The sequence below is a fragment of the Carcharodon carcharias genome (assembly GCF_017639515.1).
Source record: "Carcharodon carcharias isolate sCarCar2 chromosome 37 unlocalized genomic scaffold, sCarCar2.pri SUPER_37_unloc_5, whole genome shotgun sequence".
NCBI lineage: Eukaryota > Metazoa > Chordata > Chondrichthyes > Lamniformes > Lamnidae > Carcharodon > Carcharodon carcharias.
Genome location: NW_024470770.1, coordinates 429,623 through 454,625, shown reverse-complemented (window position 1 = coordinate 454,625; position 25,003 = coordinate 429,623). Strand labels below are relative to the sequence as shown.

General features: G+C 52.2%; 1 protein-coding gene across 1 annotated transcript in view; it reads right to left on the bottom strand.

Moving 5' to 3' along the window:
* Nucleotides 1-1,739: 1,739 nt before the first annotated feature.
* LOC121274748 (actin-related protein 2-A-like) overlaps nucleotides 1,740-25,003 on the bottom strand; it is a 108,500-nt gene continuing 85,236 nt past the window's right edge. The window contains exons 2-4 of the mRNA XM_041182091.1: nucleotides 2,546-2,649; nucleotides 2,092-2,350; nucleotides 1,740-1,979 (exon numbers count right to left, since the gene is read on the bottom strand). Of these exons, the coding sequence (XP_041038025.1) occupies nucleotides 1,740-1,979; nucleotides 2,092-2,350; nucleotides 2,546-2,649 (603 nt within the window). The remainder of the gene's footprint in view (nucleotides 1,980-2,091; nucleotides 2,351-2,545; nucleotides 2,650-25,003) is intronic.

Here is a 25,003-nt window from a genome sequence, read left to right as displayed (position 1 = left end):
GTGTGCACGTATTTCATGAGCGCATATTTGTTGTGTGCACAGGTGTGTACATATGTACATGTTTTATGTGCAGCGCTGTGCACAAGCAGGTGTGTTCCACATACATGTGTGTGTATGTTGCATGTGTGGGTGACAGGGAGAGGGCGAGAGGTGCTGATGGTCACAGGGAGTCTCCTATCTCACAGTGACACCAAGTTTCTCCAGGACACACATCCCCTTCTCCTCAGAGTGCTGCTGGGTCACCCAGAAATTCTCCTTGTCCTTCACGATATCGGCAAGCACAGCACCTCCCAGGAACACCATGTGCTTTCTGCAGGGGGGATCCTCAATCCAGATCTTCAATTTCTTCCACAGAGAGAGAGAGAGAGAGAGAGAGGAGGGGAGAGACGGGCAGAGAGGGAGAGGGGGAGAGGGGTAGAGAGGGAGAGAGAGGGGGGGAAAGGGAGAGAAGGAGAGAGGGAGAGAGGGAGAGAGAGAGAGAGAGGGGGGGAGAGAGAGGGAGAGAGAGAGAGGAAGAGTGTGAACAGCTGTAACCACATCAGAAACACAGACTCGACCAGACAGAGTGAGTGGTGGGGGTTGGGGGGATGGTGGGGGGTAAAATCTCCAGCCACTTCACCCCCCCAAAAAAAATTCCACCAACAGCAGCACTGAGTTCATCAACTCCAAACAAGAGAGAGTAAATCGTTCCCAAAAGCCATATCGCACACCAGGAGGCCATTCAGCCCATCAGTCCCACAGTCTGGCCAGCTGGTTATACACAGCATCAAGCGAGAGCCAATGTGCCAGACCGGAATGGACTGGGGAACCAGACAGTGGCCGGAACCATCCCCAGGGAACACAGGTGATGGCGGAGAGGGTTTTTAATTCATTCACAGGATGTGGGTGTCGCTGGCTGGGCCCAGCATTTATTATCCATCCCTAGTTGCCCCTTGAGAAGGTGGTGGTGAGCTGTCTTCTTGAACTGTTGCAGTCCATGTGGTGTAGGTACACCCACAGTGCTGTTAGGGAGGGAGTTCCAGGATTTTGACCCAGCGACAGTGAAGGAACGGCCGATATATTTTCAAGTCAGGATGGTGAGTGGCTTGGAGGGGAACTTCCAGGTGGTGGGTGTTCCCCATGTGTCTGCTGCCTTTGTCCTTCTAGATGGTCGTGGTCGTGGGTTTGGAAGGTGCTGTCTAAGGAGCCTTGGTGAGTTCCTGCAGTGCATCTTGTAGATGGTACACACACTGCTGCTACTGTGTGTCGGTGGGGGAGGGAGTGAATGTTTGTGGATGTGGTGCCAATCAAACAGGGCTGCTTTGTCCTGGACTGTGTTGAGCTTCTTGAGCGTTGTGGGAGCTGCACTCATCCAGGCAAGTGGGGAGTATTCCATCACACTCCTGACTTGTGCCTTGTAATATGGTGGACAGACTTAGTAAACCAATAGCTTAATTAAACAGTTACATCTGGAGGCAGACTAGTGTCCCCATCAAACACTCCCAGGACAGGTACAGCACGGGGTTAGATACAAAGTTAGATAAATCCCCCCCCCTTCTCACACCCTCACCTCCACAAACTAAACACCTGCCTTTCCAAAGCTCAGAGTGAGGGGGCTGATCCACTCTGGTGGCATCACAGCAGAGCGTAGCAACCACATCCTCAAACCCACCCGAACCCCACCCGCCACACACACACCCATATACCAGTCTGAGCCGGGGGGGGGTGGGGGGGGGCAGTCACTGCCTAGAGGATGTGGTTCAAAGGAGAACCACGGCTGTGATGCCCCTGGTAGCCCAATAGCCCTGGTTGTGATGCCCCTGGTAGCCCAATAGCCGCGGTTGCGATGCTCCAGGTAGCCCAATAGCCCCGGTTGCGATGCTCCAGGTAGCCCAATAGCCCCAGTTGCGATGCCCCATGTTGCCCAATAGTCCTGGTTGTGATGCTGCATGTTGCCCAATAGTCCTGGTTGTGATGCTGCATGTTGCCCAATAGCCAGGCTAGAGGAACACACAATTACATGGCTGATGTGACAGAGGGAGAGTGGTGCGCAGGAAGACTCGCTCCGCACCGGTCCCCAAAGCTGGACACTGGATGCCCTCGGGCTCTGACCTGACACATGACCCCTGACCCTGACCCTGACCCTGCCCTTAGCTCGATGACCTTCTCCCGGTTCTTGATGGGATTCATGGGAGGTTCAGTCAGGAGAATCTTAGAGTTGCGAGGGTCAACGTCCAGTTTCTCAGGCCCAAACGTGTAATCCCAAAGCTGCTTCATATCATCCCAATTCCGGACAATCCCATTCTCCATCGGAAAATTCACCTCCAGCATCGAGCGAAATTCACTCGCCTCATCACCACCATCAGATCCTGTCGGACATCCCGACACACATCAACACCCCATCAAACACTCCCAGGACAGGTACAGCACGGGGTTAGATACAGAGTAAAGCTCCCTCTACACTGTCCCCATCAAACACTCCCAGGACAGGTACAGCACGGGGTTAGATACAGAGTGAAGCTCTCCAGAACCTGCCGGTTGCACCAGATGCTCCGGTTACCTTGATCTTGATGCTGTCACTTTGGCAGTCGAGCGGACGATTGGCCGTCCGATCAGTGCTGGGAAGATGTGTTCCGGGAAATTCGAGCCGGCAAAACCACACTTCACAAACTGGGGAGAGAGAGAGAGTGGGATAGCAGCGTACAGTCTTAGTGTAACAGGAGTGAGGCCATTCAGCCCCTTGAACCATTTCAAATCCTATCCCCAGCATCAACACCCCCCCCCACCCACATCACCTGGGTTTTGCAGGTCAGACGCTGACAGTTCAGATTTGCACTGGGCTAGTTTTTGGCCCTAACAGCAGCGAGGGCTGCCTGTCTCTCCTGCTTTGTCTCTGTGCACTTGCACAGGGTGTGCAGGGGTGTGAGTGTACGAGGGGCAAGTGGGTGGGCGTGAGGGTGAGGGTGAGGGTGTGGGTGAACGAGGGTGTGGGTGTGAGACAGTGTGAATCAGAGAGAGAATGTGTGATGTGACTGTGTGTGTTTGCGTGTGAGTGTTTGCGTGTGAGTGTTTGCGTGTGAGTGTTTGCGTGTGAGGGTGTGGGCGCACGCGAGGGGGAGAGGGAGAGGGCATGAGAGCGTGCATGAGAGTATGTGTGTGTGTGAGATGTGTGAGATAGTGTGCCTGAGTGTGTGAGAGTATGTGGGAGTGTGCAAGAGTAAGTGTATGTGTGTGTGTGTGTCTGTGTATGAATGTGAGTGTGTTTGTGAGAGACAGAGTGCGTGTGAGAGTATGTGTATGTGTATGTCTGAGAGACAGAGTGCTAGTGTGTGCGAGAGTGTGTGTGTGTGAGAGAGTAAGGGTACGTGTGTGTGCAGGTGAAAGGTGGTGTGTTAATGTGTGTGTGCATGTGTGTGTGTGACACCATGTGTGTGTGTGTGTGAGAGTTATTGGGAGTGTGTGTGTGACAGCGTGTGTGTGTGCGTGTGTGTGACAGCGTGTGTATGCGTATGTGTGACAGCGTGTGTGACAGCGTGTGTGTGACAGTGTGTGTGTGACAGCATGTGTGTGTACATGTGTGTGACAGCGTGTGTGTGTGAGAGTTAATGGGAGTGTGTGTGTGACAGCATGTGTGTACATGGGAGTTAATGGGAGTGTGTGTGTGACAGCGTGTGTGTGACAGCGTGTGTGTGACAGCATGTGTGTGTACATGTGTGTGACAGCGTGTGTGTGTGAGAGTTAATGGGAGTGTGTGTGTGACAGCATGTGTGTCCATGGGAGTTAATGGGAGTGTGTGTGTGACAGAGTGTGTGTGTGCGTGTGTGTGACAGCGTGTGTGTATGTGAGAGTTAATGGGAGTGTGTGTGTGACAGTGTGTGTGTGAGTTAATGGGAATGTGTGTGTGAGAGACAGTGTGTGTGTGTGCTTGAGTGTGACAGCGTGTGTGTGACAGCGTGTGTGTGACAGCGTGTGTATGTGACAGCATGTGTGTGTGACAGCGTGTGTGTGCGTGTGTGTGACTGTGTGCGTGTGTGTGTGACAGTGTATGCGTGTGTGTGACAGCGTGTGTGTGACAGCATGCATCTGTGTGTGACAGCGTGTGTGTGACAGCGTGTGTGTGACAGCGTGTGTGCATGTGTGACAGCGTGTGTGCGTGACAGCGTGTGTGTGACAGCGTGTGTGTGACAGCGTGTGTGTGTGAGAGTTAATGGGAGTGTATGCGTGACAGCATGTGTGTGTGTGAGAGTTAATAGGAGTGTGTGTGTGACAGAGTGTGTGTGTGCGTGTGTGTGACAGCATGTGTGTATGTGAGATTAATGGGAGTGTGTGTGTGACAGTGTGTGTGTGTGAGTTAATGGGAATGTGTGTGTGAGAGACAGTGTGTGTGCGTGCTTGAGTGTGACAGCGTGTGTGTGACAGCGTGTGTGTGACAGCGTGTGTGTGACAGCGTGTGTGTGTGTGTGACAGCGTGTGTGAGACAGCGTGTGTGCGTGTGTGACAGCGTGTGTGTGACAGCATGTGTGTGTGAGAGTTAATGGGAGTGTGTGTGTGATAGATTGTGTGTGTGCATGTGTGTGACAGCATGTGTGTGTGTGTGAGAGTTAATGGGAGTGTGTGTGTGACAGAGAGTGTGTGTGACAGCATGTGTGTATGTGAGAGTAAATGGGAGTGTGTGTGTGACAGTGTGTGTGGGTGAGTTAATGGGAATGTGTGTGTGAGAGACAGTGTGTGTGCGTGCTTGAGTGTGACAGCATGTGTGTGACAGCGTGTGTGTGACAGCGTGTGTGTGACAGCGTGTGTGTGTGTGTGACAGCGTGTGTGAGACAGCGTGTGTGCGTGTGTGACAGAGTGTGTGTGACAGCGTGTGTGTGTGAGAGTTAATGGGAGTGTGTGTGTGATAGATTGTGTGTGTGCATGTGTGTGACAGCGTGTGTGTGTGTGTGAGAGTTAATGGGAGTGTGTGTGTGACAGAGTGTGTGTGTGACAGCGTGTGTGTATGTGAGAGTTAATGGGAGTGTGTGTGTGACAGTGTGTGTGAGTTAATGGGAATGTGTGTGTGTGAGACAGTGTGTGTGCGTGCTTGCGGGCGTGTGACAGTGTGTGTATGCGTGTGACAGCGTGCGTGTGTGTGACAGCGTGTGTGTGTGTGTGTGTGTGTCAGAATGTGCGTGCATGTGTGTGACAGTGTGTGTGTGAGTGTGTGACGTGTGTGTGTGACAGCGTGTGTGACAGCATGTGTGTGTGTGTGTGTGAGAGTTAATGGGAGTGTGTGTGTGACAGTGTGTTTGTGTGTGCGTGTGACAGCGTGTGTGTGACAGCGTGTGTGTGACAGCGTGTGTGACAGCATGCGTGTGACAGCATGAGTGTGTGCGTGTGTGTGACAGCGTGTGTGTGTGAGAGTTAATGGGAATGTGTGTGTGACAGCATGTGTGTACGTGGGAGTTAATGGGAGTGTGAGTGTGACAGAGTGTGTGTGTGCGTGTGTGTGACAGCGTGTGTGTGTGTGAGAGTTAATGGGAATGTGTGTGTGAGAGACAGTGTGTGTGTGTGCTTGAGTGTGACAGCGTGTGTGTGACAGCGTGTGTGTGACAGCGTGTGTGTGACAGTGTGTGTGTGTGACAGCGTGTGTGTGTGACAGCGTGTGTGTGTGACAGCGTGTGTGAGACAGCGTGTGTGACAGCGTGTGTGCGTCTGTGACAGCGTGTGTGTGACAGCGTGTGTGACAACCTGTGTGTGTGAGAGTTAATGGGAGTGTGTGTGTGAGACAGAGTGTGTGTGTGCATGTGTGTGACAGCGTGTGTGTGTGTGAGAGTTAATGGGAGTGTGTGTGTGACAGAGTGTGTGAGTTAATGGGAATGTGTTTGTGTGAGACAGTGTGTGTGCGTGCTTGCATGTGTGTGACAGTGTGTGTATGCGTGTGACAGCGTGCGTGTGTGTGACAGCATGTGTGTGTGTGTGTGTGTGTGCCAGCGTGTGTGTGCATGTGTGTGACGTGTGTGTGTGTGTGACAGTGTGTGTGACAGTGTGTGTGACAGCATGTGTGTGCGTGTGAGAGTTAATGGGAGTGTGTGTGTGACAGTGTGTGTGTGTGTGCGTGTGTGTGACAGCGTGTGTGTGACAGCGTGTGTGTGACAGCGTGTGTGACAGCATGAGTGTGACAGCATGCGTGTGTGCGTGTGTGTGACAGCGTGTGTGTGTGAGAGTTAATGGAAGTGTGTGTGTGACAGCATGCGTGTACGTGGGAATTAATGGGAGTGTGTGTGTGACAGTGTGTGTGTGAGTTAATGGGAATGTGTGTGTGAGAGACAGTGTGTGTGCGTGCTTGCGTGTGACAGCGTGTGTGTATGCGTGTGTGTGACAGCGTGTGTGTGACAGCGTGTGTGACAGCATGCGTGTGACAGCATGCATGTGTGCGTGTGTGTGACAGCGTGTGTGTGTGAGAGTTAATGGGAGTGTGTGTGTGACAGCATGTGTGTACGTGGGAGTTAATGGGAGCGTGTGTGTGACAGCGTGTGTGTGTGACAGCGTGTGTGTGCGTGTGTGAGACTGTGTGTGTGTGACAGCGTGTGCGTGTGTGTGACAGCGTGTGTGTGACAGCGTGCGTGTGACAGCATGCGTGTGTGCATGTGTGTGACAGCGTGTGTACGTGGGAGTTAACGGGAGTGTGTGTGTGACAGAGTGTGTGTGTGCATGTGTGTGACAGCGTGTGTGTATGTGAGAGTTAATGGGAGTGTGTGTGTGACAGTGTGTGTGTGTGACAGCGTGTGTGTATGTGAGAGTTAATGGGAGTGTGTGTGTGACAGCATGTGTGTACGTGGGAGATAATGGGAGTGTGTGTGTGACAGAGTGTGTGTGTGCGTGTGTGTGACAGCATGTGTGTATGTGAGATTAATGGGAGTGTGTGTGTGACAGTGTGTGTGTGAGTTAATGGGAATGTGTGTGTGAGAGACAGTGTGTGTGCGTGCTTGAGTGTGACAGCGTGTGTGTGAGAGCGTGTGTGTGTGAGAGCGTGTGTGTGTGTGTGACAGCGTGTGTGAGACAGCGTGTGTGTGTGTGTGACAGCATGTGTGTGACAGCGTGTGTGTGTGAGAGTTAATGGGAGTGTGTGTGTGATAGATTGTGTGTGTGCATGTGTGTGACAGTGTGTGTGTGTGTGTGTGTGTGACGTGTGTGTGTGTGTGAGACAGCGTGTGTGACAGCATGAGTGTGTGTGTGTGAGAGTTAATGGGAGTGTGTGTGTGACAGTGTGTGTGTACGTGCGTGTGACAGCGTGCGTGTGACAGCGTGTGTGTGACAGCGTGTGTGACAGCATGCATGTGACAGCATGCGTGTGTGCGTGTGTGTGACAGCGTGTGTGTGTGAGAGTTAATGGGAGTGTGTGTGTGACAGCATGTGTGTACGTGGGAGTTAATGGGAGCGTGTGTGTGACAGCGTGTGTGTGTGACAGCGTGTGTGTGTGACAGAGCGTGTGTGCGTGTGTGAGACTGTGTGTGTGTGACAGCGTGTGCGTGTGTGTGACAGCGTGTGTGTGACAGCGTGCGTGTGACAGCATGCGTGTGTGCATGTGTGTGACAGCGTGTGTACGTGGGAGTTAACGGGAGTGTGTGTGTGACAGAGTGTGTGTGTGCATGTGTGTGACAGCGTGTGTGTATGTGAGAGTTAATGGGAGTGTGTGTGTGACAGTGTGTGTGTGTGACAGCGTGTGTGTATGTGAGAGTTAATGGGAGTGTGTGTGTGACAGCATGTGTGTACGTGGGAGATAATGGGAGTGTGTGTGTGAGAGTGTGTGTGTGCGTGTGTGTGACAGCATGTGTGTATGTGAGATTAATGGGAGTGTGTGTGTGACAGTGTGTGTGAGAGTTAATGGGAATGTGTGTGTGAGAGACAGTGTGTGTGCGTGCTTGAGTGTGACAGCGTGTGTGTGACAGCGTGTGTGTGACAGCGTGTGTGTGACAGCATGTGTGTGTGACAGCGTGTGTGTGTGTGTGACAGCGTGTGTGAGACAGCGTGTGTGCGTGTGTGACAGCATGTGTGTGACAGCGTGTGTGTGTAAGAGTTAATGGGAGTGTGTGTGTGATAGATTGTGTGTGTGCATGTGTGTGACTGTGTGTGTGTGTGTGTGTGACGTGTGTGTGTGTGTGAGACAGCGTGTGTGACAGCATGTGTGTGTGTGTGTGAGAGTTAATGGGAGTGTGTGTGTGACAGTGTGTGTGTACGTGTGTGTGACAGCGTGCGTGTGACAGCGTGTGTGTGACAGCGTGTGTGTGACAGCGTGTGTGACAGCATGCATGTGACAGCATGCGTGTGTGCGTGTGTGTGACAGCGTGTGTGTGTGAGAGTTAATGGGAGTGTGTGTGTGACAGCCTGTGTGTACGTGGGAGTTAATGGGAGTGTGTGTGTGACAGAGTGTGTGTGTGCATGTGTGTTACAGCGCATGTGTGTGTGTGAGAGTTAATGGGAACGTGCGTGTGAGAGACAGTGTGTGTGCGTGCTTGAGTGTGACAGCGTGTGTGTGACAGCGTGTGTGTGTGTGTGACAGCGTGTGTGAGACAGCGTGTGTGACAGCGTGTGTGCGTGTGTGACAGTGTGTGTGTGTGACAGCGTGTGTGACAACGTGTGTGTGTGAGAGTTAATGGGAGTGTGTGTGTGACAGCGTGTGTGTGACAGCGTGTGTGTGACAGCGTGTGTGTGACAGCATGAGTATGACAGCATGTGTGTGTGACAGCGTGTGTGTGTGTGTGACAGCGTGTGTGAGACAGCCTGTGTGACAGCGTGTGTGCGTGTGTGACAGTGTGTGTGTGTGACAGTGTGTGTGACAACGTGTGTATGTGAGATTAATGGGAGTGTGTGTGTGACAGTGTGTGTGTGAGTTAATGGGAATGTGTGTGTGAGAGACAGTGTGTGTGCGTGCTTGAGTGTGACAGCGTGTGTGTGACAGCGTGTGTGTGACAGCGTGTGTGTGACAGCGTGTGTGTGTGACAGCGTGTGTATGTGTGTGACAGCGTGTGTGAGACAGCGTGTGTGCGTGTGTGACAGCATGTGTGTGACAGCGTGTGTGTGTGAGAGTTAATGGGAGTGTGTGTGTGATAGAGTGTGTGTGTGACAGCGTGTGTGTATGTGAGAGTTAATGGGAGTGTGTGTGTGACAGTGTGTGTGAGTTAATGGGAATGTGTGTGTGTGAGACAGTGTGTGTGCGTGCTTGCGTGTGTGTGACAGTGTGTGTATGCGTGTGACAGTGTGCGTGTGTGTGACAGCGTGTGTGTGTGTGTGTGTCAGAATGTGTGTGCATGTGTGTGACAGTGTGTGTGTGTGACAGCGTGTGTGACAGCATGTGTGTGTGAGAGTTAATGGGAGTGTGTGTGTGACAGTGTGTTTGTGTGTGCGTGTGACAGTGTGTGTATGACAGCGTATTTGTGACAGCGTGTGTGTGACAGCGTGTGTGACAGCATGCGTGTGTGCGTGTGTGTGACAGCGTGTGTGTGTGAGAGTTAATGGGAGTGTGTGTGTGACAGCATGTGTGTACGTGGGAGTTAATGGGAGTGTGTGTGTGTGACAGAGTGTGTTTGTGCGTGTGTGTGACAGCGTGTGTGTGTGTGAGAGTTAATGGGAATGTGTGTGTGAGAGACAGTGTGTGTGCGTGCTTGAGTGTGACAGCGTGTGTGTGACAGCGTGTGTGTGACAGCGTGTGTGTGACAGCGTGTGTGTGACAGCGTGTGTGTGTGACAGCGTGTGTGAGACAGCGTGTGTGACAGCGTGTGTGCGTGTGTGACAGCGTGTGTGTGACAGCGTGTGTGACAACGTGTGTGTGTGAGAGTTAATGGGAGTGTGTGTGTGAGACAGAGTGTGTGTGTGCATGTGTGTGACAGCGTGTGTGTGTGTGAGAGTTAATGGGAGTGTGTGTGTGACAGTGTGTGTGAGTTAATGGGAATGTGTGTGTGTGTGAGACAGTGTGTGAGTTAATGGGAATGTGTGTGTGTGTGAGACAGTGTGTGTGCGTGCTTGCATGTGTGTGACAGTGTGTGTATGCGTGTGACAGCGTGCGTGTGTGTGACAGCATGTGTGTGTGTGTGTGCCAGCGTGTGTGTGCATGTGTGTGACAGTGTGTGGGTGTGTGTGTGACATGTGTGTGTGTGTGACAGTGTGTGTGACAGCATGTGTGTGTGAAAGTTAATGGGAGTGTGGGTGTGACAGTGTGTGTGTGTGTGTGACAGTGTGTGTGACAGCGTGTGTGTGACAGTGTGTGTGTGACAGCGTGCGTGTGACAGCATGCGTGTGACAGCATGCGTGTGTGCGTGTGTGTGACAGCGTGTGTGTGTGAGAGTTAATGGGAGTGTGTGTGTGACAGCATGTGTGTACGTGGGAGTTAATGGGAGTGTGTGTGTGACAGTGTGTGTGTGAGTTAATGGGAATGTGTGTTTGAGAGACAGTGTGTGTGCGTGCTTGCGTGTGACAGCGTGTGTGTATGTGTGTGTGTATGCGTGTGTGTGACTGCGTGTGTGACAGCATGCGTGTGACAGCAAGCGTGTGTGCGTGTGTGTGACAGCGTGTGTGTGTGAGAGTTAATGGGAGTGTGTGTGTGACAGAATGTGTGTTCGTGGGAGTTAATGGGAGCGTGTGTATGACAGCGTGTGTGTGTGACAGCGTGTGTGTGTGACAGCGTGTGTGTGCGTGTCTGAGACTGTGTGTGTGACAGCGTGTGCGTGGGTGTGACAGCGTGTGTGTGACAGCGTGTGTACGTGGGAGTTAACGGGAGTGTGTGTGTGCGTGTGTGACAGCGTGTGTGTATGTGAGAGTTAATGGGAGTGTGTGTGTGACAGTGTGTGTGTGAGTTAATGGGAATGTGTGTGTGTGACAGAGTGTGTGTGTGCATGTGTGTGACAGCGTGTGTGTATGTGAGAGTTAATGGGAGTGTGTGTGTGACAGTGTGTGTGAGTTAATGGGAATGTGTGTGTGTGAGACAGTGTGTGTGCGTGCTTGCGTGTGTGTGACAGTGTGTGTATGCGTGTGACAGTGTGCGTGTGTGTGACAGCGTGTGTGTGTGTGTGTGTCAGAATGTGTGTGCATGTGTGTGACAGTGTGTGTGTGTGACAGCGTGTGTGACAGCATGTGTGTGTGAGAGTTAATGGGAGTGTGTGTGTGACAGTGTGTTTGTGTGTGCGTGTGACAGTGTTTGTATGACAGCGTATTTGTGACAGCGTGTGTGTGACAGCGTGTGTGACAGCATGCGTGTGTGCGTGTGTGTGACAGCGTGTGTGTGTGAGAGTTAATGGGAGTGTGTGTGTGACAGCATGTGTGTACGTGGGAGTTAATGGGAGTGTGTGTGTGTGACAGAGTGTGTTTGTGCGTGTGTGTGACAGCGTGTGTGTGTGTGAGAGTTAATGGGAATGTGTGTGTGAGAGACAGTGTGTGTGCGTGCTTGAGTGTGACAGCGTGTGTGTGACAGCGTGTGTGTGACAGCGTGTGTGTGACAGCGTGTGTGTGACAGCGTGTGTGTGTGACAGCGTGTGTGAGACAGCGTGTGTGACAGCGTGTGTGCGTGTGTGACAGCGTGTGTGTGACAGCGTGTGTGACAACGTGTGTGTGTGAGAGTTAATGGGAGTGTGTGTGTGAGACAGAGTGTGTGTGTGCATGTGTGTGACAGCGTGTGTGTGTGTGAGAGTTAATGGGAGTGTGTGTGTGACAGTGTGTGTGAGTTAATGGGAATGTGTGTGTGTGTGAGACAGTGTGTGAGTTAATGGGAATGTGTGTGTGTGTGAGACAGTGTGTGTGCGTGCTTGCATGTGTGTGACAGTGTGTGTATGCGTGTGACAGCGTGCGTGTGTGTGACAGCATGTGTGTGTGTGTGTGCCAGCGTGTGTGTGCATGTGTGTGACAGTGTGTGGGTGTGTGTGTGACATGTGTGTGTGTGTGACAGTGTGTGTGACAGCATGTGTGTGTGAAAGTTAATGGGAGTGTGGGTGTGACAGTGTGTGTGTGTGTGTGACAGTGTGTGTGACAGCGTGTGTGTGACAGTGTGTGTGTGACAGCGTGCGTGTGACAGCATGCGTGTGACAGCATGCGTGTGTGCGTGTGTGTGACAGCGTGTGTGTGTGAGAGTTAATGGGAGTGTGTGTGTGACAGCATGTGTGTACGTGGGAGTTAATGGGAGTGTGTGTGTGACAGTGTGTGTGTGAGTTAATGGGAATGTGTGTTTGAGAGACAGTGTGTGTGCGTGCTTGCGTGTGACAGCGTGTGTGTATGTGTGTGTGTATGCGTGTGTGTGACTGCGTGTGTGACAGCATGCGTGTGACAGCAAGCGTGTGTGCGTGTGTGTGACAGCGTGTGTGTGTGAGAGTTAATGGGAGTGTGTGTGTGACAGGATGTGTGTACGTGGGAGTTAATGGGAGCGTGTGTATGACAGCGTGTGTGTGTGACAGCGTGTGTGTGTGACAGCGTGTGTGTGCGTGTCTGAGACTGTGTGTGTGACAGCGTGTGCGTGGGTGTGACAGCGTGTGTGTGACAGCGTGTGTACGTGGGAGTTAACGGGAGTGTGTGTGTGCGTGTGTGACAGCGTGTGTGTATGTGAGAGTTAATGGGAGTGTGTGTGTGACAGTGTGTGTGTGAGTTAATGGGAATGTGTGTGTGTGACAGAGTGTGTGTGTGCATGTGTGTGACAGCGTGTGTGTATGTGAGAGATAATGGGAGTGTGTGTGTGACAGTGTGTGTGTGAGTTAATGGGAATGTGTGTGTGTGTGACAGCATGTGTGTACGTGGGAGTTAATGGGAGTGTGTGTGTGACAGTGTGTGTGTGCGTGTGTGTGACAGCATGTGTGTATGTGAGAGTTAATGGGAGTGTGTGTGTGACAGTGTGTGTGAGTTAATGGGAATGTGTGTGTGTGAGACAGTGTGTGTGCGTGCTTGCGGGCGTGTGACAGTGTGTGTATGCGTGTGACAGCGTGCGTGTGTGTGACAGCGTGTGTGTGTGTGTGTGTGTGTCAGAATGTGCGTGCATGTGTGTGACAGTGTGTGTGTGAGTGTGTGACGTGTGTGTGTGACAGCGTGTGTGACAGCATGTGTGTGTGTGTGTGTGAGAGTTAATGGGAGTGTGTGTGTGACAGTGTGTTTGTGTGTGCGTGTGACAGCGTGTGTGTGACAGCGTGTGTGTGACAGCGTGTGTGACAGCATGCGTGTGACAGCATGAGTGTGTGCGTGTGTGTGACAGCGTGTGTGTGTGAGAGTTAATGGGAATGTGTGTGTGACAGCATGTGTGTACGTGGGAGTTAATGGGAGTGTGAGTGTGACAGAGTGTGTGTGTGCGTGTGTGTGACAGCGTGTGTGTGTGTGAGAGTTAATGGGAATGTGTGTGTGAGAGACAGTGTGTGTGTGTGCTTGAGTGTGACAGCGTGTGTGTGACAGCGTGTGTGTGACAGCGTGTGTGTGACAGTGTGTGTGTGTGACAGCGTGTGTGTGTGACAGCGTGTGTGTGTGACAGCGTGTGTGAGACAGCGTGTGTGACAGCGTGTGTGCGTCTGTGACAGCGTGTGTGTGACAGCGTGTGTGACAACCTGTGTGTGTGAGAGTTAATGGGAGTGTGTGTGTGAGACAGAGTGTGTGTGTGCATGTGTGTGACAGCGTGTGTGTGTGTGAGAGTTAATGGGAGTGTGTGTGTGACAGAGTGTGTGAGTTAATGGGAATGTGTTTGTGTGAGACAGTGTGTGTGCATGCTTGCATGTGTGTGACAGTGTGTGTATGCGTGTGACAGCGTGCGTGTGTGTGACAGCATGTGTGTGTGTGTGTGTGTGTGCCAGCGTGTGTGTGCATGTGTGTGACGTGTGTGTGTGTGTGACAGTGTGTGTGACAGTGTGTGTGACAGCATGTGTGTGCGTGTGAGAGTTAATGGGAGTGTGTGTGTGACAGTGTGTGTGTGTGTGCGTGTGTGTGACAGCGTGTGTGTGACAGCATGTGTGTGACAGCGTGTGTGACAGCATGAGTGTGACAGCATGCGTGTGTGCGTGTGTGTGACAGCGTGTGTGTGTGAGAGTTAATGGGAGTGTGTGTGTGACAGCATGCGTGTACGTGGGAATTAATGGGAGTGTGTGTGTGACAGTGTGTGTGTGAGTTAATGGGAATGTGTGTGTGAGAGACAGTGTGTGTGCGTGCTTGCGTGTGACAGCGTGTGTGTATGCGTGTGTGTGACAGCGTGTGTGACAGCGTGTGTGACAGCATGCGTGTGACAGCAAGCGTGTGTGCGTGTGTGTGACAGCGTGTGTGTGTGAGAGTTAATGGGAATGTGTGTGTGACAGCATGTGTGTACGTGGGAGTTAATGGGAGCGTGTGTGTGACAGCGTGTGTGTGTGACAGCGTGTGTGTGTGACAGAGCGTGTGTGCGTGTGTGAGACTGTGTGTGTGTGACAGCGTGTGCGTGTGTGTGACAGCGTGTGTGTGACAGCGTGCGTGTGACAGCATGCGTGTGTGCATGTGTGTGACAGCGTGTGTACGTGGGAGTTAACGGGAGTGTGTGTGTGACAGAGTGTGTGTGTGCATGTGTGTGACAGCATGTGTGTACGTGGGAGATAATGGGAGTGTGTGTGTGACAGAGTGTGTGTGTGCGTGTGTGTGACAGCATGTGTGTATGTGAGATTAATGGGAGTGTGTGTGTGACAGTGTGTGTGTGAGTTAATGGGAATGTGTGTGTGAGAGACAGTGTGTGTGCGTGCTTGAGTGTGACAGCGTGTGTGTGAGAGCGTGTGTGTGTGAGAGCGTGTGTGTGTGTGTGACAGCGTGTGTGAGACAGCGTGTGTGTGTGTGTGACAGCATGTGTGTGACAGCGTGTGTGTGTGAGAGTTAATGGGAGTGTGTGTGTGATAGATTGTGTGTGTGCATGTGTGTGACAGTGTGTGTGTGTGTGTGTGTGTGACGTGTGTGTGTGTGTGAGACAGCGTGTGTGACAGCATGAGTGTGTGTGTGTGAGAGTTAATGGGAGTGTGTGTGTGACAGTGTGTGTGTACGTGCGTGTGACAGCGTGCGTGTGACAGCGTGTGTGTGACAGCGTGTGTGACAGCATGCTTGTGACAGCATGCGTGTGTGCGTGTGTGTGACAGCGTGTGTGTGTGAGAGTTAATGGGAGTGTGTGTGTGACAGCATGTGTGTACGTGGGAGTTAATGGGAGCGTGTGTGTGACAGCGTGTGTGTGTGACAGCGTGTGTGTGTGACAGAGCGTGTGTGCGTGTGTGAGACTGTGTGTGTGTGACAGCGTGTGCGTGTGTGTGACAGCGTGTGTGTGACAGCGTGCGTGTGACAGCATGCGTGTGTGCATGTGTGTGACAGCGTGTGTACGTGGGAGTTAACGGGAGTGTGTGTGTGACAGAGTGTGTGTGTGCATGTGTGTGACAGCGTGTGTGTATGTGAGAGTTAATGGGAGTGTGTGTGTGACAGTGTGTGTGTGTGACAGCGTGTGTGTATGTGAGAGTTAATGGGAGTGTGTGTGTGACAGCATGTGTGTACGTGGGAGATAATGGGAGTGTGTGTGTGAGAGTGTGTGTGTGCGTGTGTGTGACAGCATGTGTGTATGTGAGATTAATGGGAGTGTGTGTGTGACAGTGTGTGTGTGAGTTAATGGGAATGTGTGTGTGAGAGACAGTGTGTGTGCGTGCTTGAGTGTGACAGCGTGTGTGTGACAGCGTGTGTGTGACAGCGTGTGTGTGACAGCATGTGTGTGTGACAGCGTGTGTGTGTGTGTGACAGCGTGTGTGAGACAGCGTGTGTGCGTGTGTGACAGCATGTGTGTGACAGCGTGTGTGTGTAAGAGTTAATGGGAGTGTGTGTGTGATAGATTGTGTGTGTGCATGTGTGTGACTGTGTGTGTGTGTGTGTGTGACGTGTGTGTGTGTGTGAGACAGCGTGTGTGACAGCATGTGTGTGTGTGTGTGAGAGTTAATGGGAGTGTGTGTGTGACAGTGTGTGTGTACGTGTGTGTGACAGCGTGCGTGTGACAGCGTGTGTGTGACAGCGTGTGTGTGACAGCGTGTGTGACAGCATGCATGTGACAGCATGCGTGTGTGCGTGTGTGTGACAGCGTGTGTGTGTGAGAGTTAATGGGAGTGTGTGTGTGACAGCCTGTGTGTACGTGGGAGTTAATGGGAGTGTGTGTGTGACAGAGTGTGTGTGTGCATGTGTGTTACAGCGCATGTGTGTGTGTGAGAGTTAATGGGAACGTGCGTGTGAGAGACAGTGTGTGTGCGTGCTTGAGTGTGACAGCGTGTGTGTGACAGCGTGTGTGTGTGTGTGACAGCGTGTGTGAGACAGCGTGTGTGACAGCGTGTGTGCGTGTGTGACAGTGTGTGTGTGTGACAGCGTGTGTGACAACGTGTGTGTGTGAGAGTTAATGGGAGTGTGTGTGTGACAGCGTGTGTGTGACAGCGTGTGTGTGACAGCGTGTGTGTGACAGCATGAGTATGACAGCATGTGTGTGTGACAGCGTGTGTGTGTGTGTGACAGCGTGTGTGAGACAGCCTGTGTGACAGCGTGTGTGCGTGTGTGACAGTGTGTGTGTGTGACAGTGTGTGTGACAACGTGTGTATGTGAGATTAATGGGAGTGTGTGTGTGACAGTGTGTGTGTGAGTTAATGGGAATGTGTGTGTGAGAGACAGTGTGTGTGCGTGCTTGAGTGTGACAGCGTGTGTGTGACAGCGTGTGTGTGACAGCGTGTGTGTGACAGCGTGTGTGTGTGACAGCGTGTGTATGTGTGTGACAGCGTGTGTGAGACAGCGTGTGTGCGTGTGTGACAGCATGTGTGTGACAGCGTGTGTGTGTGAGAGTTAATGGGAGTGTGTGTGTGATAGAGTGTGTGTGTGACAGCGTGTGTGTATGTGAGAGTTAATGGGAGTGTGTGTGTGACAGTGTGTGTGAGTTAATGGGAATGTGTGTGTGTGAGACAGTGTGTGTGCGTGCTTGCGTGTGTGTGACAGTGTGTGTATGCGTGTGACAGTGTGCGTGTGTGTGACAGCGTGTGTGTGTGTGTGTGTCAGAATGTGTGTGCATGTGTGTGACAGTGTGTGTGTGTGACAGCGTGTGTGACAGCATGTGTGTGTGAGAGTTAATGGGAGTGTGTGTGTGACAGTGTGTTTGTGTGTGCGTGTGACAGTGTGTGTATGACAGCGTATTTGTGACAGCGTGTGTGTGACAGCGTGTGTGACAGCATGCGTGTGTGCGTGTGTGTGACAGCGTGTGTGTGTGAGAGTTAATGGGAGTGTGTGTGTGACAGCATGTGTGTACGTGGGAGTTAATGGGAGTGTGTGTGTGACAGAGTGTGTGTGCATGTGTGTTACAGCGCGTGTGTGTGTGAGAGTTAATGGGAACGTGTGTGTGAGAGACAGTGTGTGTGCGTGCTTGAGTGTGACAGCGTGTGTGTGACAGCGTGTGTGTGACAGCGTGTGTGTGACAGCATGAGTGTGACAGCGTGTGTGTGTGACAGCGTGTGTGAGACAGCGTGTGTGACAGCGTGTGTGCGTGTGTGACAGCGTGTGTGTGACAGCGTGTGTGACAACGTGTGTGTGTGAGAGTTAATGGGAGTGTGTGTGTGACAGAGTGTGTGTGTGACAGCGTGTGTGTGTGTGAGAGTTAATGGGAGTGTGTGTGTGACAGTGTGTGTGAGTTAATGGGAATGTGTGTGTGTGTGAGACAGTGTGTGTGAGTTAATGGGAACGTGTGTGTGAGACAGTGTGTGTGCGTGCTTGCGTGTGTGTGACAGTGTGTGTATGCGTGTGACAGCGTGCGTGTGTGTGACAGCATGTGTGTGTGTGTGTGCCAGCGTGTGTGTGCATGTGTGTGACAGTGTGTGGGTGTGTGTGTGTGACGTGTGTGTGTGTGTGACAGTGTGTGTGACAGCATGTGTGTGTGAAAGTTCATGGGAGTGTGGGTGTGACAGTGTGTGTGTGTGTGTGCGTGTGTGTGACAGCGTGTGTGTGACAGCGTGTGTGTGACAGCGTGTGTGACAGCATGCGTGTGTGCGTGTGTGTGACAGCGTGTGTGTGTGAGAGTTAATGGGAGTGTGTGTGTGACAGCATGTGTGTACGTGGGAGTTAATGGGAGTGTGTGTGTGACAGCATGTGTGTACGTGGGAGTTAATGGGAGTGTGTGTTTGAGAGACAGTGTGTGTGCGTGCTTGCGTGTGACAGCATGTGTGTATGCGTGTGTGTATGCGTGTGTGTGACAGCGTGTGTGACAGCATGTGTGTGACAGCAAGCGTGTGTGCGTGTGTGTGACAGCGTGTGTGTGTGAGAGTTAATGGGAGTGTGTGTGTGACAGCATGTGTGTACGTGGGAGTTAATGGGAGCGTGTGTATGACAGCGTGTGTGTGTGACAGCGTGTGTGTGTGACAGCGTGTGTGTGCGTGTCTGAGACTGTGTGTGTGACAGCGTGTGCGTGGGTGTGACAGCGTGTGTGTGACAGCGTGTGTACGTGGGAGTTAACGGGAGTGTGTGTGTGCGTGTGTGACAGCGTGTGTGTATGTGAGAGTTAATGGGAGTGTGTGTGTGACAGTGTGTGTGTGAGTTAATGGGAATGTGTGTGTGTGACAGAGTGTGTGTGCGCATGTGTGTGACAGCGTGTGTGTATGTGAGAGATAATGGGAGTGTGTGTGTGACAGTGTGTGTGTGAGTTAATGGGAATGTGTGTGTGTGTGACAGCGTGTGTGTGACAGCATGTGTGCATGTGTGACAGCATGTGTGCGTGTGTGACAGTGTGTGTGTGACAGCGTGTGTGTGAGAGTTAATGGGAGTGTGTGTGTGACAGAGTGTGTGTGTGCATGTGTGTGACAGCGTGTGTGTGTGTGAGAGTTAATGGGAGTGTGTGTGTGACAATGTGTGTGAGTTAATGGGAATGTGTGTGTGTGTGAGACAGTGTGTGTGCGTGTTTGCATGTGACAGCGTGTGTGTGTGTGTGACAGCGTGTGCGTGTGTGACAGCGTGTGTGTGACAGCATGTGTGTGTGTGACAGCATGCGTATGCGTGTGTGACAGTGTGTGTGTGTGTGAGACAGCGTGTGTGTGTGTGTGTGTGTGTGTGACAGCGTGTGTGTGTGTGTGGCAGCGTCTGTGTGTGTGTGTGTGTGACAGCGTGTGTGTGTGACAGCGTGAAACAGCGCGTGTGTGTGTGACAGCGTGTGTGTGACAGCGTTTGTGTGTAACAGTGCGTATGTGTGACAGCGTCTGTGTGTGACAGCATGTGTGAGACAGCGTGTGTGCGTGTGTGACAGCATGCGTATGCGTGTGTGACAGTGTGTGTGTGTGTGAGACAGCGTGTGTGTGTGTGTGTGTGTGACAGCGTGTGTGTGGCAGCGTCTGTGTGTGTGTGTGTGTGACAGCGTGTGTGTGTGACAGCGTGAAACAGCGCGTGTGTGTGTGACAGCGTGTGTGTGACAGCGTGTGTGTGTAACAGTGCGTGTGTGTGACAGCGTCTGTGTGTGACAGCATGTGTGAGACAGCGTGTGTGCGTGTGTGACAGTGTGTGTGTGTGTGTGTGTGACAGCGTGTGTGTGACAGCGTGTGGGTGTGTGTGTGTGACAGTGTGTGTGTGTGTGACAGCGTGTGTGTGTGACAGCGTGTGTGTGACAGCATGTGTGTGTAACAGTGCGTGTGTGTGACAGCATCTGTGTGTGTGGAACAGCGTGTGTGAGACAGTGTGTGTGCGTGTGTGACAGCGTGTGTGTGACAGCGTGTGTGACAGCGTGTGTGTGTGAGAGTTAATGGGAGTGTGTGTGTGACAGAGTGTGTGTGTGCATGTGTGTGACAGCGTTTGTGTGTGTGAGTTAATGGGAGTGTGTGTGTGACAGAGTGTGTGTGTGACAGCGTGTGTGTGAGAGTTAATGGGAGTGTGTGTGTGACAGTGTGTGTGAGTTAATGGGAATGTGTGTGTGTGTGAGACATTGTGTGTGCGTGCTTGCGTGTGTGTGACAGTGTGTGTATGCGTGTGACAGCGTGCGTGTGTGTGACAGCGTGTGTGTGTGTCAGCGTGTGTGTGCATGTGTGTGACAGTGTGTGTGTGACGTGTGTGTGTGTGTGTGAGAGTTAATAGGAGTGAGTGTGTGACAGTGTGTGTGTGTGCGTGTGACGGCGTGTGTGTGACAGCGTGTGTGTGACAGCGTGTGTGTGACAGCGTGTGTGACAGCATGAGTGTGACAGCATGCGTTTGACAGCATGCGTGTGTGCGTGTGTGTGACAGCGTGTGTGTGTGAGAGTTAATGGGAGTGTGTGTGTGACAGCATGTGTGTACGTGGGAGTTAATGGGAGTGTGTGTGTGAGAGACAGGGTGTGTGTGTGCTTGAGTGTGACAGCGTGTGTGTGACAGTGTGTGTATGCGAGTGTGTGACAGCATGTGTGTGACAGTGTGTCTGACAGCGTGTGTATGTGACAGCATGTGTGTGTGACAGCGTGTGTGTGCGTGTGTGTGACTGTGTGCGTGTGTGTGTGTGTGTAACAGTGTATGCGTGTGTGTGACAGCGTGTGTGAGTTAATGGGAATGTGTGTGTGTGTGAGACATTGTGTGTGCGTGCTTGCGTGTGTGTGACAGTGTGTGTATGCGTGTGACAGCGTGCGTGTGTGTGACAGCGTGTGTGTGACAGCGTGTGTGTGACAGCGTGTGTGCATGTGTGACAGCGTGTGTGTGTGTGTGACAGCATGTGCGTGACAGCGTGTGTGTGACAGCGTGTGTGAGACAGCGTATGTGTGTACGTGGGAGTTAATGGGAGTGTGTGTGTGACAGAGTGTGTGTGTGCGTGTGTGTGACAGCACGTGTGTATGTGAGAGTTAATGGGAGTGTGTGTGTGACAGTGTGTGTGTGAGTTAATGGGAATGTGTGTGTGAGAGACAGTGTGTGTGTGCGCTTGAGTGTGACAGCGTGTGTGTGACAGCGTGTGTGTGACAGCGTGTGTGTGTGACAGCGTGTGTGAGACAGCGTGTGTGACAGCGTGTGTGCGTGTGTGACAGCGTGTGTGTGACAGCGTGTGTGACAGCGTGTGTGTATGTGAGAGTTAATGGGAGTGTGTGTGTGACAGAGTGTGTGTGTGCATGTGTGTCACAGCGTGTGTGTGTGTGAGAGTTGATGGGAGTGTGTGTGTGACAGAGTGTGTGTGTGACAGCGTGTGTGTATGTGAGAGTTAATGGGAGTGTGTGTGTGACAGAGTGTGTGTGTGCATGTGTGTGACAGCGTGTGTGTGTGTGAGAGTTGATGGGAGTGTGTGTGTGACAGAGTGTGTGTGTGACAGCGTGTGTGTATGTGAGAGTTAATGGGAGTGTATGTGTGACAGTGTGTGTGAGTTAATGGGAATGTGTGTGTGTGTGAGACAGTGTGTGTGCCTGCTTGCGTGTGTGTGGACAGTGTGTGTATGCGTGTGACAGCGTGCGTGTGTGTGACAGCGTGTGCGTGTGTGTGACAGCGTGTGTGTGACAGCGAGCGTGTGACAGCATGCGTGTGTGCATGTGTGTGACAGCGTGTGTATGTGGGAGTTAACGGGAGTGTGTGTGTGCATGTGTGTGACAGCGTGTGTGTATGTGAGAGTTAATGGGAGTGTGTGTGTCAGTGTGTGTGAGTTAATGGGAATGTGTGTGTGTGACAGAGTGTGTGTGTGCATGTGTGTGACAGCGTGTGTGTATGTGAGAGATAATGGGAGTGTGTATGTGACAGTGTGTGTGTGAGTTAATGGGAATGTGTGTGTGAGACAGTGTGTGTGCGTGCTTGAGTGTGACAGCGTGTGTGTGACAGCATCTGTGTGACAGCATGTGTGCATGTGTGACAGCATGAGTGCGTGTGTGACAGTGTGTGTGTGTGACAGCGTGTGTGTGACAGCGTGTGTGTGAGAGTTAATGGGAGTGTGTGTGTGACAGAGTGTGTGTCTGCATGTGTGTGACAGCGTGTGTGTGTGAGAGTTAATGGGAGTGTGTGTGTGTGACAATGTGTGTGAGTTAATGGGAATGTGTGTGAGTGTGAGACAGTGTGTGTGCGTGTTTGCATGTGACAGCGTGTGTGTGTGTGTGACAGCGTGTGCGTGTGTGACAGCGTGTGTGTGACAGCGTATGTATGTGTGACAGCATGCGTATGCGTGTGTGACAGTGTGTGTGTGTGTGAGACAGCGTGTGTGTGTGTGTGTGACAGTGTGTGTGTGTGTGTGACAGCGTGTGTGTGTGACAGCGTGTGTGTGTGTGTGACAGCGTGTGTGTGACAGCGTGTGTGACAGCGTGTGTGTGTGAGAGTTAATGGGAGTGTGTGTGTGACAGAGTGTGTATGTGCATGTGTGTGACAGCGTTTGTGTGTGTGAGTTAATGGGAGTGTGTGTGTGACAGAGTGTGTGTGTGACAGCGTGTGTGTGTGTGAGAGTTAATGGGAGTGTGTGTGTGACAGTGTGTGTGAGTTAATGCGAACGTGTGTGTGAGACAGTGTGTGTGCGTGCTTGCGTGTGTGTGACAGTGTGTGTATGCGTGTGACAGCGTGCGTGTGTGTGACAGCGTGTGTGTGTGTGTGTGCCAGCGTGTGTGTGCATGTGTGTGACAGTGTGTGTGTGACGTGTGTGTGTGTGTGTGAGAGTTAATGGGAGTGGGTGTGTGACAGTGTGTGTGTGTGCGTGTGACGGCGTGTGTGTGACAGCGTGTGTGTGACAGCGTGTGTGTGACAGCGTGTGTGACAGCATGAGTGTGACAGCATGCGTTTGACAGCATGCGTGTGTGCGTGTGTGTGACAGCGTGTGTGTGTGAGAGTTAATGGGAGTGTGTGTGTGACAGCATGTGTGTACGTGGGAGTTAATGGGAGTGTGTGTGTGAGAGACAGGGTGTGTGTGTGCTTGAGTGTGACAGCGTGTGTGTGACAGTGTGTGTATGCGAGTGTGTGACAGCGTGTGTGTGACAGCGTGTGTGACAGCGTGTGTATGTGACAGCATGTGTGTGTGACAGCGTGTGTGTGCGTGTGTGTGACTGTGTGCGTGTGTGTGTGTGTGTGACAGCATATGCGTGTGTGTGACAGCGTGTGTGTGTTAATGGGAATGTGTGTGTGTGTGAGACATTGTGTGTGCGTGCTTGCGTGTGTGTGACAGTGTGTGTGTGCGTGTGACAGCGTGCGTGTGTGTGACAGCGTGTGTGTGACAGCGTGTGTGTGACAGCGTGTGTGCATGTGTGACAGCGTGTGTGTGTGTGTGACAGCATGTGCGTGACAGCGTGTGTGTGACAGCGTGTGTGAGACAGCGTATGTGTGTACGTGGGAGTTAATGGGAGTGTGTGTGTGACAGAGTGTGTGTGTGCGTGTGTGTGACAGCATGTGTGTATGTGAGAGTTAATGGGAGTGTGTGTGTGACAGTGTGTGTGTGTGAGTTAATGGGAATGTGTGTGTGAGAGACAGTGTGTGTGTGTGCTTGAGTGTGACAGCGTGTGTGTGACAGCGTGTGTGTGACAGCGTGTGTGTGTGACAGCGTGTGTGAGACAGCGTGTGTGACAGCGTGTGTGCGTGTGTGACAGCGTGTGTGTGACAGCGTGTGTGACAGCGTGTGTGTGTGTGAGAGTTAATGGGAGTGTGTGTGTGACAGAGTGTGTGTGTGCATGTGTGTGACAGCGTGTGTGTGTGTGAGAGTTAATGGGAGTGTGTGTGTGACAGAGTGTGTGTGTGACAGCGTGTGTGTATGTGAGAGTTAATGGGAGTGTGTGTGTGACAGAGTGTGTGTGTGCATGTGTGTGACAGCGTGTGTGTGTGTGAGAGTTGATGGGAGTGTGTGTGTGACAGAGTGTGTGTGTGACAGCGTGTGTGTATGTGAGAGTTAATGGGAGTGTATGTGTGACAGTGTGTGTGAGTTAATGGGAATGTGTGTGTGTGTGAGACAGTGTGTGTGCCTGCTTGCGTGTGTGTGACAGTGTGTGTATGCGTGTGACAGCGTGCGTGTGTGTGACAGCGTGTGCGTGTGTGTGACAGCGTGTGTGTGACAGCGAGCGTGTGACAGCATGCGTGTGTGCATGTGTGTGACAGCGTGTGTATGTGGGAGTTAACGGGAGTGTGTGTGTGCATGTGTGTGACAGCGTGTGTGTATGAGAGAGTTAATGGGAGTGTGTGTGTCAGTGTGTGTGAGTTAATGGGAATGTGTGTGTGTGACAGAGTGTGTGTGTGCATGTGTGTGACAGCGTGTGTGTATGTGAGAGATAATGGGAGTGTGTATGTGACAGTGTGTGTGTGAGTTAATGGGAATGTGTGTGTGAGACAGTGTGTGTGCGTGCTTGAGTGTGACAGCGTGTGTGTGACAGCATCTGTGTGACAGCATGTGTGCATGTGTGACAGCATGAGTGCGTGTGTGACAGTGTGTGTGTGTGACAGCGTGTGTGTGACAGCGTGTGTGTGAGAGTTAATGGGAGTGTGTGTGTGACAGAGTGTGTGTCTGCATGTGTGTGACAGCGTGTGTGTGTGAGAGTTAATGGGAGTGTGTGTGTGTGTGACAATGTGTGTGAGTTAATGGGAATGTGTGTGAGTGTGAGACAGTGTGTGTGCGTGTTTGCATGTGACAGCGTGTGTGTGTGTGTGACAGCGTGTGCGTGTGTGACAGCGTGTGTGTGACAGCGTATGTATGTGTGACAGCATGCGTATGCGTGTGTGACAGTGTGTGTGTGTGTGAGACAGCGTGTGTGTGTGTGTGTGACAGCGTGTGTGTGTGTGTGTGTGGCAGCGTCTGTGTGTGTGTGTGTGTGACAGCGTGTGTGTGTGACAGCGTGAAACAGCGCGTGTGTGTGTGACAGCGTGTGTGTGACAGCGTGTGTGTGTAACAGTGCGTGTGTGTGACAGCGTGTGTGTGTGTGTGTGACAGCGTGTGTGCGTGTGTGACAGCGTGTGTGTGTGTGTGACAGCGTGTGTGTGACAGCGTGTGGGTGTGTGTGTGTGACAGTGTGTGTGTGTGTGTGTGTGACAGCGTGTGTGTGTGACAGCATGCGTGTGACAGCATGCGTGTGTGCGTGTGTGTGACAGCGTGTGTGTGTGAGAGTTAATGGGAGTGTGTGTGTGACAGCATGTGTGTACGTGGGAGTTA